General features: G+C 46.3%; 1 protein-coding gene across 2 annotated transcripts in view; it reads right to left on the bottom strand.

Moving 5' to 3' along the window:
* The window catches only part of STARD10 (StAR related lipid transfer domain containing 10), a 55,334-nt gene that overhangs the window by 14,610 nt on the left and 23,281 nt on the right, over positions 1-17,443 (bottom strand). For both annotated transcript variants that reach the window (XM_078766165.1, XM_068132293.2), the window contains 2 exons: positions 6,095-6,242; positions 1,837-1,937 (listed from right to left, as the gene is read on the bottom strand). In XM_078766165.1, the coding sequence (XP_078622291.1) occupies positions 1,837-1,937; positions 6,095-6,242 (249 nt within the window). The remainder of the gene's footprint in view (positions 1-1,836; positions 1,938-6,094; positions 6,243-17,443) is intronic.

The following is a 17,443-nucleotide window of genomic DNA, read 5'->3' as shown; positions in this document are numbered from 1 at the left end:
TTCTGAATGCACTGTATATCATATAGCACCACCTGATGGAAGCAGATATTACAAGTCATAATAAAATATGCCACAGACATCATAAAAGTGGGGGAGCATTACACGTCGTCCGTAAGGTCTGCTTCTTTGTAAATCATACTAAAATACGGCATTTGTGTGTCTGTCTGATGAATTTTTGACGCCAATACATTCTGTCGTTACTTATCCAACCTCAACCAAACTTGAGAGGATGACAAAGGGTTATACAATGAAGGTTGTAGCACATTCATTTACCCCCCTCCCCAAGGGGGTTTTCTATCCCCGAGCGAGTTTGCCCGCCATTGCCGTCAATGGGGCTGCACGTTGAGGTGTATATCAATGTTAAATTAACTTTATCGTGGCGTATTTCCAAAGACGCTTTTAATAACAAAATTAATGATAATCGCATATTGTTGATGTTATTACAAAACAATAATAATACTAATAATGTCCCACTTCCCCCAAGGCGTTTTTCCTGCAGTGATAACGTGCATAAATAGGTTATAGTTATAATGGCATTTCTGTGCGAGCAACGGCTTCTACAGGAAGTAAAAATATTATGAACAACAAACAAGTATGCTTAGCTTTTTAAACAGTCGTTAATGCTCGTTATAACACTAAATGAAGAAATTTGGAGGAATCCCGACATCCGTGAAGTAAGGTTTACTTACAGAACTGAGTGAAGATCTACTGTACTCTATATAACCCACAATTATTGGGTTAACAACATGACCCTTTCTGCCGCTACCGTGGCATTTTTCATCGCAAACTTTTGAAACTCGCTTCTGCTGTTTCATACGAAACTGAAAGGGAGAAGCTCGGGTTGTGCTCCTTTACAAAGCAGCAAGCTGGTGCTTGCCAAGCCAGCCGTTCCTTAACAGTTTTGGATGGAGTGCTTGCTCAAATGCTTAAGCCACTTGACGATCTCTCCACAAGAAACTTGGTAAATGAACAAACACCCAATGTTCTTGAGACCAGCCCATAGATCAACTGTAATCTATATACCCCAAAGAGGAATGACCCTTCCTGCCCCTCCCGGAGTCTGCAGGTGTACTAGTCATCCTAAAATACGCCATTTGTGTCTGTCTGATGAATTTTTGACGCCAATACATTTTGTCGTTACTTATCCAATCTCAACCAAACTAGACAGGATGACCGAGGGTTACATAATGAAGGTTGTAGCGCATTCATTTGCCCCCTTTCCCAAGGGGGTTTTCTCCCCCGAGCGGGTTTTCCCCGCCATTGCCGTCAATGGGTTGCGTGTTGAGGTGTATAGCCATATTAAGTTAGCTTTACCGTGGCATTTTTCCAAGGCCGCTTCAAATAACAAAACTAACGATAATAGCGTAATATTAATGTTATTACAAAACAATATTAATACCAATAATATCCCACCTCCCCAAGGGGTTTTTCTGGCGAGTCAACGTATATAAATAGCTTATCATGGCGTTTTCGTGGGAGCAACGGCCTCTACCAGAAGTAATGAACACTAATGAACAGCAATGAATATCATGAACCACAAACACGTATGATTACCTTTTTAAACAGACGCTCATGCTGTTCAACAATAAACTGAAAGAAATTTGGAGGAATCCCGACATCCGTAAGGCAAAGCTTACTTGAGGAACTGAGCGAAGATCTATTGTAATCTATATACCCCACAAGGGTTAATAACATCACCCCTCCTGTCGCCCCTGTAGGGGTATTAGTAAAGATAAATGCAGAAGATAAAAATTTAACTGTAAATGTAAAAAAAATCACTTTTGCAAATGAGAAGAGCACATGCTGAGTGAATAGGTAAATTGGTTTCAAACTTACGGGGTACTTCACAGAGTGGTTGATGATTAGGTAATCATTATCAAGAGGCAGCCATGATCGCAGCGTCACAAAGTCTCTGCTTTTCAGAGGGCCACATTTACCTGCAAGCATCCAAAACACATTTATTTGAAGTCATATATGGATCGTACTTCAGTATATCCATTCATAATGGAGAGAACAATTACTGCAAAGGGAACAACCATTTTAATTCCTTACACTATGTAAGGGAGAACAAAGCCAGAGGACAAAAATTATTATAAAGAAACTGAATAGCATTATCATCCAAAATTTGAAGTTTAATTGAGTTCCTTATTGGGAAGAGGTGCATGAGGTTTGTAGGGGGTTGGATGGGAAATTGCTGGGAAAGAGGGGGGGAGGGAGTGAGGGGTGGTGGGGGAGAGGGTGAGTATAAATGGCATCAGTTATTCCTCACAAATAAATTGAGCAACAACAACAACTTGATTCGCAGTTTAGAAATTTCTTAGTCATGTCATGTGGTTCAAGGAGATTGAAAGGAAAGGTTCTGATGTTGTACGTAACAACGGCCTACCGTTACAGTCTGGAGATGGTGGCACTGACAGAGCAATAACAACAGAGGCTGGAGGTTTGCAAGAACAACTGGGTCAGGAGGATTGTGGGAGTGAAGAGGGTGAAGAGGGTGGATAGGAGGAGGATGGATGAACTGAGGGAAGAGATTGGTGTGCAGATTGGTGATATGCCGGCTGAGATGGGCTGAACATTTAGTGCAGATGGGGGAAGAGAGAAAGGCATAGAGAGCGGATAGGTTGAAGGAACACGGGAGGAGGAAAAGAGGTAGACCATGGTTTGTGTGAGGAGCGATAACAGGAAGGTGGTTGGAGAGTGGGGCGAGTTGGCCGAGGACAGAGGGAAGTGGAGGAGTATCGTGGTCAAGGCAGGGCAGGAACTTGGCACCATTTAACCTCACCCCTTATACAGAGAAGGAGGAGGAGAAGAAGAATGTAAGGAAACCCAGGCTATTGAGGAAAGAAACCCAATCGTGAAATTGGCGAGCGACATAATGTTATAATAATTATCGTCCAACTGAGCGATTCTGGAAATTCACAAGCAAATCACATCACCCACGGTGTTTGAGCACTTTGCCAAGAGGGACCGGACCGCTTTTCAACAGCACATCTCTTCAGAATGACCTGTAAGAACAATCAGCCATTGCAGTGCTCCAAAGACAGTTCGGAACAGGCTTCCTGCCAATAGTATGAGATCCAGAGAACCGATTCTCCACATCCCTCTAATACAGCAATAATCAACAGCGGTGCATTCAACGGGTGACAACATCACAACTGGAGTGGGAACCGTTGGTGGTCTGTTACTTTCACTGACAATATAGACTATGTCAAGACTTCAACAATGGAAGGTCTTGAGATGATCTGGGGAACATGATTGATATGCTTGATGGAAGATACCTGATGATATATACTGTATACTGGATTTCAATATGGCCCAATAACTGATCTGGTCATCATCCTGAGGAGTGTTATTACTGGTAAAAACTATAAAGATGAGATCATGATGCCTGGAGTCGTCCCTCTGGCCTAACAGCTTGGTTCTATATTCATATTGCATATTCATGGATGACAACACCCATGCACAATGTGCACACACTGTCAACTCTGCACTTCAGGAGAGCATCATCACTCGCATCGACTGGCCTGCATGATTGCCTGACTCAAATCTGATGGCAGAATATGCTGAGGGCATTCAAAGGAGACGTATGTGCGGTGAGCAAGCCTGTTCAGCTTCTTGATAAAATGGAAGTGACATACGTTGAAGAATGGCAAGACATCCCACAGCAAGCTGGATCATACGATTTGGTTGGTTGATGTATACAAGCTTGTATTGGTGTTAAAGGTGGTCACATGTTATTAAAAAAAAAAAGTTTTTTAATGTACACTTACCTTGACAGTTTTCTGGTCTTAATGTTGGTTTATGCTGACAGACTCCCAAGGCAAAAGGAAAGGCTAAAACCAAGACTAGACATTCACAGCTTTTATGTGTGAACAATCAATGCAACAAGAAACACCTGAGCAACCAGAAACACCTGGCAGTCATCTGTTCCAATACTTATGCTTACCTAAAATGGGGGGACTGAACATAAAAGTGACATTATTCTACAATGGTAAAACATATATTCATAGAAACACCAATAAATACAAGCGTTACGCCTAGGTCCCCCGTCGGTGAAGTGATGTGAGTTGACAAAGTGGAAGACGCAAGGCGGCCATCTTGGATTTTGACGTGGCGACCCAATTTTCAATAGCGTTCTCCCGTATGCCTAGATACACGTACACCCACACACCAGATTAGAAGTTAATAGTTCGTTTATTTTTCAAGATATTTTGCTCATAAGGTTCAGACATATATATGGTGGCGGCCATCTTGGATTTTGACGTGGCGACCCAATTTTCAATAGCGTTCTCCCGTATGCGTAGATACATCCACACACCAGATTAGAAATTAATAGTTCGTTTATTTTTCAAGATATTTTGCTCATAAGGTTCAGACATATATATGGTGGCGGCCATCTTGGATTTTGACGTGGCGACCCAATTTTCAATAGCGTTCTTCCTTATGCCTAGATACACCCACACACCAGATTAGAAGTTGGTACTTCACGTATTTTTCAAGATATTCCGCTCACAAGGTTCAGACATACATGGCGGCGGCCATCTTGGATTTTGACGTGGCGACCCAATTTTCAATAGCGTTCTTCCTTATGCGTAGATACACCCACACACCAAATTAGAAGTTAGTAGGTCGTTTATTTTTCAAGATATTTCGCTCACAAGGTTCAGACATACATGGCGGCGGCCATCTTGGATTTTGACGTGGCGACCCAATTTTCAATAGCGTTCTTCCTTATGCGTAGATACACCCACACACCAGATTAGAAGTTAGTAGTTCGTTTATTTTTCAAGATATTTCGCTCACAAGGTTCAGACATATATATGGTGGCGGCCATCTTGGATTTTGACGTGGTGACCCAATTTTCAATAGCGTTCTTCCTTATAGATGAGGACAGAACTACATAACTTCCGGTTAGTGCACCCTTCGCGACAACAGTCACGTGATTGGATACGTTGAAAACAAACCACAAAAGGGCCCCACTTCCGGTAGTCTCGCCCTCACCTATTCACTGCCACGCAATTTGCATGGCGAATAAATATTGAAGGCTTCATTACGGCTCATTTGCCTGAAGGAAGAAAATGCTCGGGGTGAAATAAAATGTCCTGGAAAGGATGAGATAGCGCTCCTGCCAATAGCCGCCCGCGGAACTACGTAACTTCTGGTTAGTGCACCCTTCGCGACAACAGTCACGTGATTGGATACTTTGAAAACAAACCACAAAAGGGCCCCACTTCCGGTAGTCTCGCCCCCACCTATGCCTAGATACACCCACACACCAGATTAGAAGTTGGTACATCGCTTATTTTTCAAGATATTCCGCTCACAGGGTTCAGACATACATGGCGGCCATCTTGGATTTTGACGTGGCGACCCAATTTTCAATAGCGTTCTTTCTTATGCGTAATTACACCCACACACCAGATTAGAAGTTAGTAGTTCGTTTATTTTTCAAGATATTTCGTTCACAAGGTTCAGCCATATATATGGTGGCGGCCATCTTGATTTTTGACGTGGCGACCCAATTTTCAATAGCGTTCTTCCTTATGCCGAGATACACCGACACACACCAGATTAGAAGTTGGTACTTCGCTTATTTTTCAAGATATTCTGCTCACAAGGTTCAGACATACATGGCGGCGGCCATCTTGGATTTTGACGTGGGTTGCACCCACACACCAAATTCGAATTCGGTCCTTCGCTTACGCACGCACGCACGTACGCACGCACGCACGGCCGCACGCACGGAGGGTAAAACCATAGTCCCCCTTTCGCTCTGCGGTGCGACGGGGGACAAAAAGCTAACCTTTTGTACTCTTGCCTCATATTAATCTTTTGATCTCAAATCCAAATTTCTTGAGTATACAGCAATCATAAATTTGACTGCACTGTCCCAATACTCATGTATGGTGGCACTGTGCATGTACACACACATGTCCTTAAATCAAACATTGTAACGAAGCTAACTAAACAAACATGAAACACACACACACACACACACACACACACACACACACACACACACACACACACACACACACACACACACACACACACACACACACGTCCATTAACACAAGGAAGTTATGGTACTCACACGAGTAGTACCCCACATCGGTGTTGGCCGTGAGCTTGCCAACATCATACGTCTCAATCACGCTGGTGTCCCACTTCTTGCGGTATTGGATGTCATGTAGCACATCGTAAAGGGTGCTTGCTGCAATGTTCTTGCACTCGAGCGAAGTCTGCACACATTAAATTGCAAAGATTGTATTCATATACAAAAGCTATGTAAAATATTAAACATAAAACAAACGTCAGAAATAGTTTTTACAGCAAAAGTCATCATGCTACCAACAAATCGCTTGGAGTCGCGGAAGGCGAGAGAACGAGGCGAGAGAACGAGGCGAGTTCAAAGCTTGTTTATTCGTACAGAACCCAGCACACTCTGTAAAGCCCGTTTATCGGGTAGCAGTATCAAACACAATAAGCACAATCAAACCGTCATGCCGGAGCGCTTGCCCGGGAAAAAAAAGTCTGGGCATGCCCGGGAAAGGCGAGTCTGGGCATGCCCGGGCGAGCCCGGGAAAGGCGAGTCTGGGCATGCCCGGGCGGGCCCGGGAAAGGCGAGTCTGGGCATGCCCGGGCGGGCCCGGGAAAGGCGAGTCTGGGCATGCCCGGGCGAGCCCGGGAAAGGCGAGTCTGGGCATGCCCGGGCGAGCCCGGGAAAGGCGAGTCTGGGCATGCCCGGGCGAGCCCGGGAAAGGCGAGTCTGGGCATGCCCGGGCGAGCCCGGGAAAGGCGAGTCTGGGCATGCCCGGGAAAGGCGAGTCTGGGCATGCCCGGGAAAGGCGAGTCTGGGCATGCCCGGGAAAGGCGAGTCTGGGCATGCCCGGGAAAGGCGAGTCTGGGCATGCCCAGGAAAGGCGAGTCTGGGCATGCCCGGGCGGCCTGGTCGAGCCCGGTACAGTGATCGCTCCATGGTTGCGTCTTTGGCAGGTGTAAGGCGATTGTGTATGCTCAGCGGTAACCGCTATACGCCCCCCTCCCCCCCCAGAATCGACTTGCACCGGCAGGGTCAATTTAAGGGGGATCCTGATGACCCGGCCGAAGCGACCCCTGGAGGGTCGTGGGGGGGGGGGGGTCCGGTGTGGTGGTGGGTGGTCGAGCGGGGGGGAACCGTGGACGGGGGGCGGCCTCCGCGAAGGGCCAACCGCGGTGGTTGGTCGACGTCCAAGTGCACCGGCTTGAGGCGGTCTACAAAAACGTACGCCGCTGTGCGAAGCGCTGGGGGGACGTAGGACTGGGGCTGAGCCGACCGAGGGGCTGGTCAAGTCCTCGGGGGAGGCTGCCGAGGTTCCCCGCGGGCCTCCCGAGGTTGCAGTTCGCGGGTGCAGTGCCGAGAAGGCTCGAGCAGTGCTCGGCCTTGGTGCACGCGAAAAGCGGTTGAGCCAACCGAGGGGCTGGTCAAGGCCTCGGGGGAGGCTGCCGAGGTTCCTCGCGGGCCTCCCGGGGATGCAGGGTCGGAGAGGTAGTTGCGGCTGTAGTTGTAGAGTGAAGTTGTGCGAAGGTGACGAACAGCAGTGCGCGCGAAGGTAACAAAGCAGCCGTGCCGCGAACGTCAGAGCGCGCGCAAGAGATGAGCAGCAGTGCCACCCACATCGCGTAACTGCGTTCCTTCGGAGGGTCCTGGAGCGGGCTCGGCCCTCCGGTCGTAGATGAGGAGCCGAGCGCGGTGCGCGAACCGCATGGCCGCTCGTCGGTTCCAAAACTCCGGCAGTGCGATCGAAACTGCCGTGTTCGTTTGCAGCCCCCGAATCCGTTCGGGGGTAGCCGAGGTCACCAGTTTAGGAGTCGCGGAAGGCGAGAGAACGAGGCCATTTGGTTGAGTTCAAAGCTTGTTTATTCGTACAGAACCCAGCACACTCTGTAAAGCCCGTTTATCGGGTAGCAGTGTATATATAAGCACAATCAAACCGACATGGCGGAGCGCTTGCCCAGGAAAAACGAGTCTGGGCATGCCCGGGAAAGGCGAGTCTGGGCATGCCCGGGCGGCCCGGGCGAGCCCGGGAAAGGTGAGTCTGGGCATGCCCGGGAAAGGCGAGTCTGGGCATGCCCGGGCGGCCTGGTCGAGCCCGGTACAGTGATCGCTCCCTGGTTGCGTCTTTGGCAGGTGTAAGGCGATTGTGTATGCTCAGCGGCAACCGCTAGTGTCCCACTTCTTGCGGTATTGGATGTCATGTAGCACATCGTAAAGGGTGCTTGCTGCAATGTTCTTGCACTCGAGCGAAGTCTGCACACATTAAATTGCAAAGATTGTATTCATATACAAAAGCTATGTAAAATATTCAACATAAAACAAACGTCAGAAATAGTTGTTACAGCAAAAGTCATCATGCTACCAACAAATCGCTTTGCTACTTCCAAAGATTTGCAAAAGCAAAGTTGATAAAAACAAATATCCTTTCTCCAAATTGCAATTTTAATGGTCCAAAGATGGTGTCACCATGATTCCAGAATGGCAATTGTGATCCATCTGAACTCATTGCTCACCATTGCATGGCATTTGTGCAAATAAATAAAGAAATAAATAAATAAACTTTTTTTTCTTCTTTTTTTTTTGGTATACAAGATCGAGGCTCGTGAAAGAGCGAACATTAATCACACAGAAAGACAAACCGACACATAAAACATATAATAAGGGGAGCGGTAGACAAGATGGGGAGAGAGGGGGAAGGACACAAACACAACATTTGAGAGCAGGGACATCGAGGGATCTGTGGGAGGGAGAGGGCTTGGGGGAGGTGGGAGAGGTATAAAACATATGGACACTGCAAGGACTTCCGGGAAAGAAGTTGGAATTTCCAAAAAATGGATCTGGGGTGAATTAGCAGGGGTAGAAAAGATCAAGGTTATGGATGGAGGAAGAAAAGAGATGGTGGTGAACAGCTGTTTTAAAGACCTGGAGGGAGGAGTGGGATTGAACGGAGTGGGGGAGTTTGTTCCAGAGGCGGGAGAAAAGAGGAATGAAAGAGTGAAGGTGAGCAGAGAGCCTAGATTTCGGCAGTTTAACCATAAGAGGGTTGCTGGCAGATCTTGTGCGACCTGTAGGAATTATTGGGGGACAGAGCACAGATAGAGCTGGGGGAGCTAGGCCAGAGAGGAGTCGGTAGAAGACAGAAAGACCATCCACCTGCCTGCGGTGAGTGAGTGAAAGGCCCTTGGAGATAGCTTCATCGTGGGAGATTCCAATGATTCTGAAAGCTTTGGCTTCAACAGCGTGAAGCCGAGCTAGGTGTGAGGCAGGAGCACCGGCCCATAGGGGAGAACAGTATTCAATTGAGCTGCGGATGAAAGCGTTGTATGTGGTGAGGAGCTCAGGTGTGCCAAGGAAGGACTTCGCACGACGGAGGATGCCCAGTCGGCGGCTGGCTTTGGAGGCCAGCTTGGAAATGTGGTTTTCCCAGGAAAGATCATGGCAGATAGTGAGACCCAAAAGCTTGAGCGACAGAACTTCTTGGAGAGGATTGTTGAGAAAGTAGATGGGAGGGTTGTCCAGTCGGTCTTTTCAGAGAGACATAGTAAGAGTGTGAGATTTGTTAGGATTGAAAGACATGTTCCACTTGTATGCCCAGTCTGTGATTTTGTCCAGGTCTGCAGAGAGTGAGGAGGCTACAGACTACCGATCTGAGGGATGAGGAATGGAGCGGCAGAGAGTGGAGTCATCAGCAAAGAGATGGAGAGGATTTTCCAGAGAATCGGAGAGATCATTGATAAAGACCAGAAAAAGCACAGGGCCAGAACACTGCATTGGGGAACTCCAGCCTGAACAGGAAGGGGAGATGAGAGAAATCCATTCAGGGCCACACGTTGACTATGACTAGAGAGGAAGTCTGCAAGCCATGCGTGGAGATTTCCATGGATACCATAGGAGGAGAGTTTGGTGAGCAGGGCCGGGTGCCAGACCGTATCAAAGGCACGTGATATGTCAAGGGAGAGAGCTCTGATTTCCTGTTTGGCATTGAGGACCTCCATCCATTGTTGAGACAGCAGAAGCAGCATGTCCAGAGTAGAATGACGTGGTCTGAATCCAAATTGATGATCGGAGATCAAGCCATTGGAGAAGAGGAAGGATTTGATATCCGAAGCAATGATTGGTTCCATGACTTTGCTGATAATTTGGAGAAGGCTGATTGGTCTGTATTTGCAAGGATCTGTTTGATAACTTGACATCATGATGACTTTTTTGACACCAAAACAATATCATGACTTGTGTTCTACAATGCAATAATTTCTCTTATACGAGACATAATTGGCTGGCCTATCACGCCCACACCACAAGTGTATCCAAGCATTGCTGGAAAGCTACAGTTAAATTTTAATGAGAGGCTCGATGTGTTAACAAAGAGCGGAGACGTGCTGACGGGCATGGAAAGACAGGCAGACAACTTCCTCTACATTTTGCCCTCTATTGATTTGTCAATCCACTTTTTAAATAAATGGTATCCTGCCTCACTTTGCTTCCTGGTACATGCATGTGGCATGCATGCCTGCATTTTAAAAATTCATTTTCTCAGCAACCGTTGGTCCGATTGACACTAACTTTTCTCCATAGGAGCGTCTCCACCCGTAGAATTTTAGTGATTATTATGACGTCATACATCATGTGGTATTGGTGCCATCTTGGAAATCTTTGCATCTCTATATCTCCTAAACCGCTCCATGGAAAAATTGAAACGTAAGTTAGCTTTATCCTGGCGTTTTTCCAAGGCCGCTTCGAATAACAAAACTAACGATAATAGCATAATATTAATGTTATTACAAAACAATATTAATACCATTAATATCCCACCTCCCCAAGGGGTTTTTCCTCCTTGAACAAACATCGAGTCAACGTTTATAAATAGCTTATCATGGCGTTTCCGTGGGAGCAACGGCCCAACGGCCTCTACCAGAAGTAAAAATATTATAAACCACAAACCCATATAATTAGCTTTTTAAACAGTTGCTCATGCTGTTTATAACAATAATATAACACTAAATAAAGAAATTTGGAGGAATCCCGACATCCTTGAGGTAAGTTTTACTTACAGAACCGAGCAAAGATCTACGGTACTCTATATACTCCACAAGGGTTGGGTTAATAACATGGTCCTTTCTGCCGCTAACATGCCGTTTTTCGTAGCGAACTTTTGAAAGTCACTCCTGCTGTTTAACACGAAACTGAAAGGGAGGAAGCCCGGGTTGTGCACATTTTCCAAGCAGCTAGCTAGCAATTGCCAAGCCGGCCGTTCCTTAACGGTTTTGAATGGAGTGCTTGCTCGAATGCTTAAACCATAGTGGGGGGGGGCAATGTAGCAGATTGAAATGCCCGGTGAAATTGCTTGTTAATTTTTGGACACTGGTTGGGCTGTCTTTAGGGATGATATAAGTTCTAGAAAAAATATGTCTCCAATTGTTTCAAGTTCTTTATGGCGGCCATTTTGGATTTTCAAAATGGCGGATGTCGAAAACGTAAAATTCCATTATCTTGGCTTCTAAATGACCTAGAGTTTCGATTCTGGTGTCCAGTTGTACATTTTTGGGGATAGAGAATTGAATGAAACCTTCTTTAATAACCTACAAGGGATAAAAATAGGTTTTTATGGCACAGCCGAACCAGTGTCCAAAATCTAACTTAATGCACATCTATCTTAATTGTTATTTGTTATTTGTATGTTCCAGATTCGTGACCCTGAGCTATGATGGAGCCAAAAAGCAAGAAAACCAAGAAAGAAACTGATTTCACACTTTGCATTCAGTGCCAGGATCCCCAAGGTGCACTAGTGACTGAGCCAGCACTGGGCTCATATGCAAAGTTTCTCCAGTTCATCCAGGAGAGGGCACGATATGGTGATGCCGACTTCAAACAGATCAGCGAACGATTAAGCTGTTTCACTGCCACTGACTTGAGGAACAATAAAGCAAAGTGGCACCGGGCATGTTATGGATCTACATGCAACACTGCTCACCTGGAGCGTGCTAGAGTTCGCCACCAGAAAGCCTGCGAACATGGCGACACCCAGCATCTTCATAAGAGGTGTGGACGTCCTTCTTCTGCACCTGCCGCTGCAAGTACCTCAGGTTCTACGCAAGACGAGACTCTTCGCTTCACACGTTCATCATCAACTCCATTCAACAGAGACCTTTGTTTCTTCTGTCAAGAGGTCACTAAGGAAAGTGTACATGTTGTATGCACGTTCAACGCAGGTAAACAGCTGAAGAAAGCTGTTGAAGAAGGCAGCAACCACAAGTGGAAAGTTCAGCTGAGTGCTGCCATCAGTGCACATGATGCTCATGCGATCGACGTCAAGTATCATCTCCCATGCTGGGTGCAGAATGTCCAACGTGCTCCCAAGAGTGGGACATCAAGTGATGACAAAGAACACATACTGCAAGAAACTAATGTTATCAAAATAGCCGCAGACATTGAGTTTGTCAGCCTTGTTCGCTCTCTACTCCAAGCTGGTGAAATTCTCAACATGTCTGACCTGAAGTCGGTTTACTCCAGGATTCTTGACAATAATGGTGTGCACAATGTCCCATCACCTACTACCCAAGGCATGAAGGAGAAAATCAACTCTCACATTGATGACGTTCACTTCATGAAACCAAAACGTCGAAACGAGTCAGACTGTGTATTCTCCACTGCCGTGCGTGATGCAGCTGTCGAAGATGCAATGACGAAGACAAATGAAAAAAACATCGAACAACTGTTTGAGAGTGCCTCTGTTCTCCGCAGTGCCATTGCTTGTCAGAACAAGCACCCATGGCAATTTGAAGGAGAAATGAACACTGATGATGCTGAAAAGCATGTACCCAAAGTACTCTATGCTTTCCTCCGCTGGCTACTGGAAGGACCAGCCACGAGCATTGAGCCAGAGACTATGCGCTCAGCCACTATTCATCGAGATGTTATAACCATCAGTCAGAACATCATGTACGGCTACAAGTCAAAACGCCAAGTCACGTACAAGCCCAAAGAGCCAGATGCACCATTCCGCCATCGCTTAGAATGGCCACAGCAGCTTGCCGTTGCCATTGTAGTCCATCAGTCCACCAGAAACAAGAAGCTTCTGGATTTCCTGCATGGGTTCGGTCTGTCTGTTGATTATAGTCGGATCTTGCGGTTGGAGACACAGCTGGCCAACTCAGTCATAGAGTCTACGACAGAACAGGGTGTATACTTTCCAAGAACCATGCGCATAGGGACGTTTGTCTTCTTTGCAGTGGACAACAGTGACTTCAATGAAGACACACCTGATGGGAAGCGGACACTCCATGCTACAGCCTGGGCACTCTACCAACGACGGGAACATGCACCCTCCACAGATGAACATAGAACACTGACACTACATGACCGAAAGGCCAGACACCGCTCACTCAAGGTTCTGACTGCTCCAGACTTTGTTCCTTGCCAAGCACCAAACAAACAATCTGCCACAGGTACCACGTATAGCTTCAAGACACGGTCAAACCCAGATGTCACCAAGCCGTACTCTGCGACGGACACAGTGTGGCTACTTTCACGCACAATCATGCGAACAGCTGAAGCTGAGGACGTACAAGAACGTACACGACCAGAGATCAACTTGAAGGATGCCATAGGTCAATATGAATTCACCGCGCTTCCACGAACCCTCTTTGCAATGGCTGGGACACTACTACCATGCACAGACAAAAGCAAGCTCATGGGCATCCTAGAAGATCTACCCAAGAAGTCAACTGGCACTGGTCAGCAGCCAGACGACGACAATCCTGAACATACTCCACCCCCTCCCAAGAAGGTGACTGTCATAGACGGCATGGCATTAGTGCAAGCAATGGGTAAGCCACAATGGGTCAAAACATGTGCCCAGTGGGCTGGCCATTTCAATGCAACACTGGACTGCAAGACCAACGGGTATGATGAAGTCCACCTCGTGTTTGACCGATATGATCTGCCAAATTCACTGAAAGAGGCCACACGGGAGAGGCACCAAGGTGGCAAGCCGCCCACTGCTTACCACGTTCAAGACAGCACCCCGATTGGGAAACTGACAGCAAAACAGTTCCTGTCGCACACCAACACCAAAGATGAGCTAACTGTCTATCTGGCAAAGAAAGCTCTGTGTCACTTTGAGGGGACTACCAAGGTCTTCATCGTCACTTCAAGGCAGGATGTCTTCTCCAACTGCATGGATGTACAGCATCTCCGTAGCTCCCAGGAGGAGGCTGATACGAGGATCTTTCTTCACAGTCTAGATGCCGTCCGAAGAGGTGCAACACAGCTGTACATTCAGTCACCTGATACTGATGTATTCATCCTAGCACTCCACCGGTACCATGAACTATGCAAAGACACATACTTCATCACGGGTGTGGGGAACAAGAAGAGGCAAATCTCACTGGAACCAATAGTACATGAACTTGGTGTCAGGAAGGCTGCAGCCCTACCAGGATTCCATGCATTCACGGGAGCAGACCAGACTGGTCGGTTTGCCGGCAAGGGAAAGCTCACATGTTGGCAAGCCCTCAATAGGTGCTCTGTTGAGGTGGTATCTGCGTTTCATGACCTTGGGGCCTCTGAGGAGCTGAGAGCTGACACAGAAAGTGACATTGAGGCATTTGTATGCCAGCTGTATGAGCCTCGTACTACAGTTGTGGATGTGGGCAAGCTGAGGTGGAGACTGTTTACCAAGAAACAGCTAGAGGCACAGAAGCTGCCACCAACACGGGGAGCTTTACATGAAGCCATTGCTCGTGCACATTTCCAGGCCATGGTGTGGCATCAGGCTGATGTACCGGACCCCCAGCTTCCACAACCAACAGAACATGGATGGAGAGCAGAAGGAGATCAGCTGGTGCCCATCACAACCAAGGACCCTCCAGCCCCAGCTGCCATCACACATCTAATCAAATGTAACTGCAAGAAGACCCAATGCATGTCTCACTGCTCATGCAGGTCTCAGCATCTCAACTGTTCTGAGATGTGTATGTGTGGGGCAGATGAAGAGGTGTGTGGTAACACGGGTCAGGAGCGCCCCATGGGAATCGATAACACTGATGATGAGGAGGATGGAGATCCTTCAATGTAACAATGAACACTGCCAACTAAAAATATTGCACAAAGACATTATAAGTGTACATTTGAACACTAAAGTCCAGCCTTTATGTGATTTAGAAGTGAAAATGATGGAAAAAAAATATATATATGTGTTGGCATAAGTGCGTGAAAATCCAAGATGGCTGCCATAAGAACCCTTTTGATCATATGTAGGTGTATAAATGTGTGTTTATTGGATTAAGTATCCGCAAATATGTACATTTGGACACCAAAATTAACACTCTAGGTCATTTAGAAGCCAAGATAATGACAATTTCGGTTTTCAACAAACGCCATTTTGATAATCCAAAATGGCCGCTATAAAGAACTTGAAAAAAATGGAGACATATTTTTTCTACAACTTCTATCATCCCTAAAGACAACCCAACCAGTGTCCACAAATTAACATTTGAATTCAACGGGAAAACATTGGCCCCCCCACTACCACTTGGCGATCTCTCCACAAGAAACTTGGTAAATGAACACACACCCAATGTTCTTGAGACCCGACCATAGATCGACTGTAATCTATATACCTCAAAGAGGAATGACCCTTCTTGCCGCTCCCGTAGTGTGTGGGTGTACTTGCAATAATAAATGGCATCTTTATTACCTCCACCACCGAAAGTGGATGGAGGTTATGTTTTCACCCCAGTCCGTTGGTATGTTTGTCCTTTTGTTTGTCGAAGAGCAGGATATCTCAAGTTGAGGATGGATTTTGATGAAATTTGGTGGACACATTGGGTGTGTGACAAGGACGAATTGATTAGATTTTTGTGGAGATCTGGATACTAGAATTTTGAAAGCCATCTTCACCAATGAGAGATAGGGCCAAGAACGATAAATAGCATATCTCAAAATTTTAGGATGGATGTGGATTAAATTTGGTGGACAAGTTGGGTGTGTGATACTGACTAAATTATTAGATTTTGATGAAGATCCCAATCTGGATCCGGTACAAATTTTTAAAAAGTGATTCTTCCCCATTGAGAGATAGGGCCAAAAGTGATACATGGAAGGATATGTGAAAGAGTTGGGGACGGATTCGGACGAAACTTAGTGGACAAGTTTGGTGTGTGACAATGACGAAGTGATTCGATTTTGGTGAAGATCTAGATCTGGATACGAGAATTTTTTCTTTTTTAAGTGATTCTTCCACATTGTGAGATCGGGCCAAAACCGATACATACCATAGCAAGATATCTCAAAAAGTTGTGGATGAATTCGGACGAAACTTGGGGGATGAGTTGGTTAGGTGACACGAATAAGCTGATAAGATTTTGGTTCAGGTCCGGATCCAGATCCGACCCATCAGTGGGATACAAAACAAAGCCTGCAGGCCACGGGTTGTGAACCACTGGTACAAAACAATCATTGCTATGGAATGGAGAGGAGGTTGAAATATTTTTCATATATTGATATCCTAAAAGCTCAGCCCCAATCACTCGTTCGTTCGCTTTTGCAAAAGACTCAAAAGGTAGAGAGCTCGTAGCACACATCTTCAGTGCAAAGACGATGCTCCATTGATGAACACACCTGCTGCACTCAAAATGCTATGGCCCAGAGTCGAATAAATCAAATTGCATAGGGAAGAGCGAAAACAGATTGGTGTTCTGGTTTCAACAGCAACATCACTGAATCCATTATTTAAATAATCACTATATCTGCACACTTCGTTTCAACACAAGTGGGAGTGTCATTACTGACATTTGAAAAGGTCATACATTGCCCAAGAGCAACTCAAATCTCATGCATCTGGGAACCCGCACACGAAAAGGAAAATGGATTCTCAACTCCAACCGGATCCATACAAGAAAGACTTAAATGGCGAACGATACAAGCGTTTCCCCATTTCCACCAGTCTTTCCGTCCATATAATATATTGAGCAAGAACAACCATGTTGTTGAAGCCACACACTGTTGTCATGACAGGTTTTATGATATGACGACGGAATTCAGATTCTGGGAAGTTTCCTATGAGACAAAATGCTTTACAAGTCACAACCACATCCTATTTCTATGTGAATAATGACAACTGCAGTTACGGTAGGTACACACATGTAATTGTATCTCACAGGGCAAACAAACTTAACATTCCTGGCCTTGAATATGCAGAAGGAATGTGGGAACACAAGACTCATTCAGGCCATAGCAAGTCTGGTGTTGGCTTAATGGCTAAGGTGGCAGCTTAAGATCTTAGGGTCTTGAGTTCAAGCCTCTGTAGTGCCGTTGAAGTAATACCAGGCGGGTTGACGCAGCCCGTCATCTTTCCGAGGTGGGCAAAATGAGCGCCAGCTAGCTGGTAAGGGGGCATTGCATCAG

Source organism: Myxine glutinosa, chromosome 12, assembly GCF_964187855.1.
Source record: "Myxine glutinosa chromosome 12, kmMyxGlut1.1, whole genome shotgun sequence".
NCBI classification, from domain to species: domain Eukaryota; kingdom Metazoa; phylum Chordata; class Myxini; order Myxiniformes; family Myxinidae; genus Myxine; species Myxine glutinosa.
This window is presented reverse-complemented; position numbering and strand designations above follow the sequence as displayed.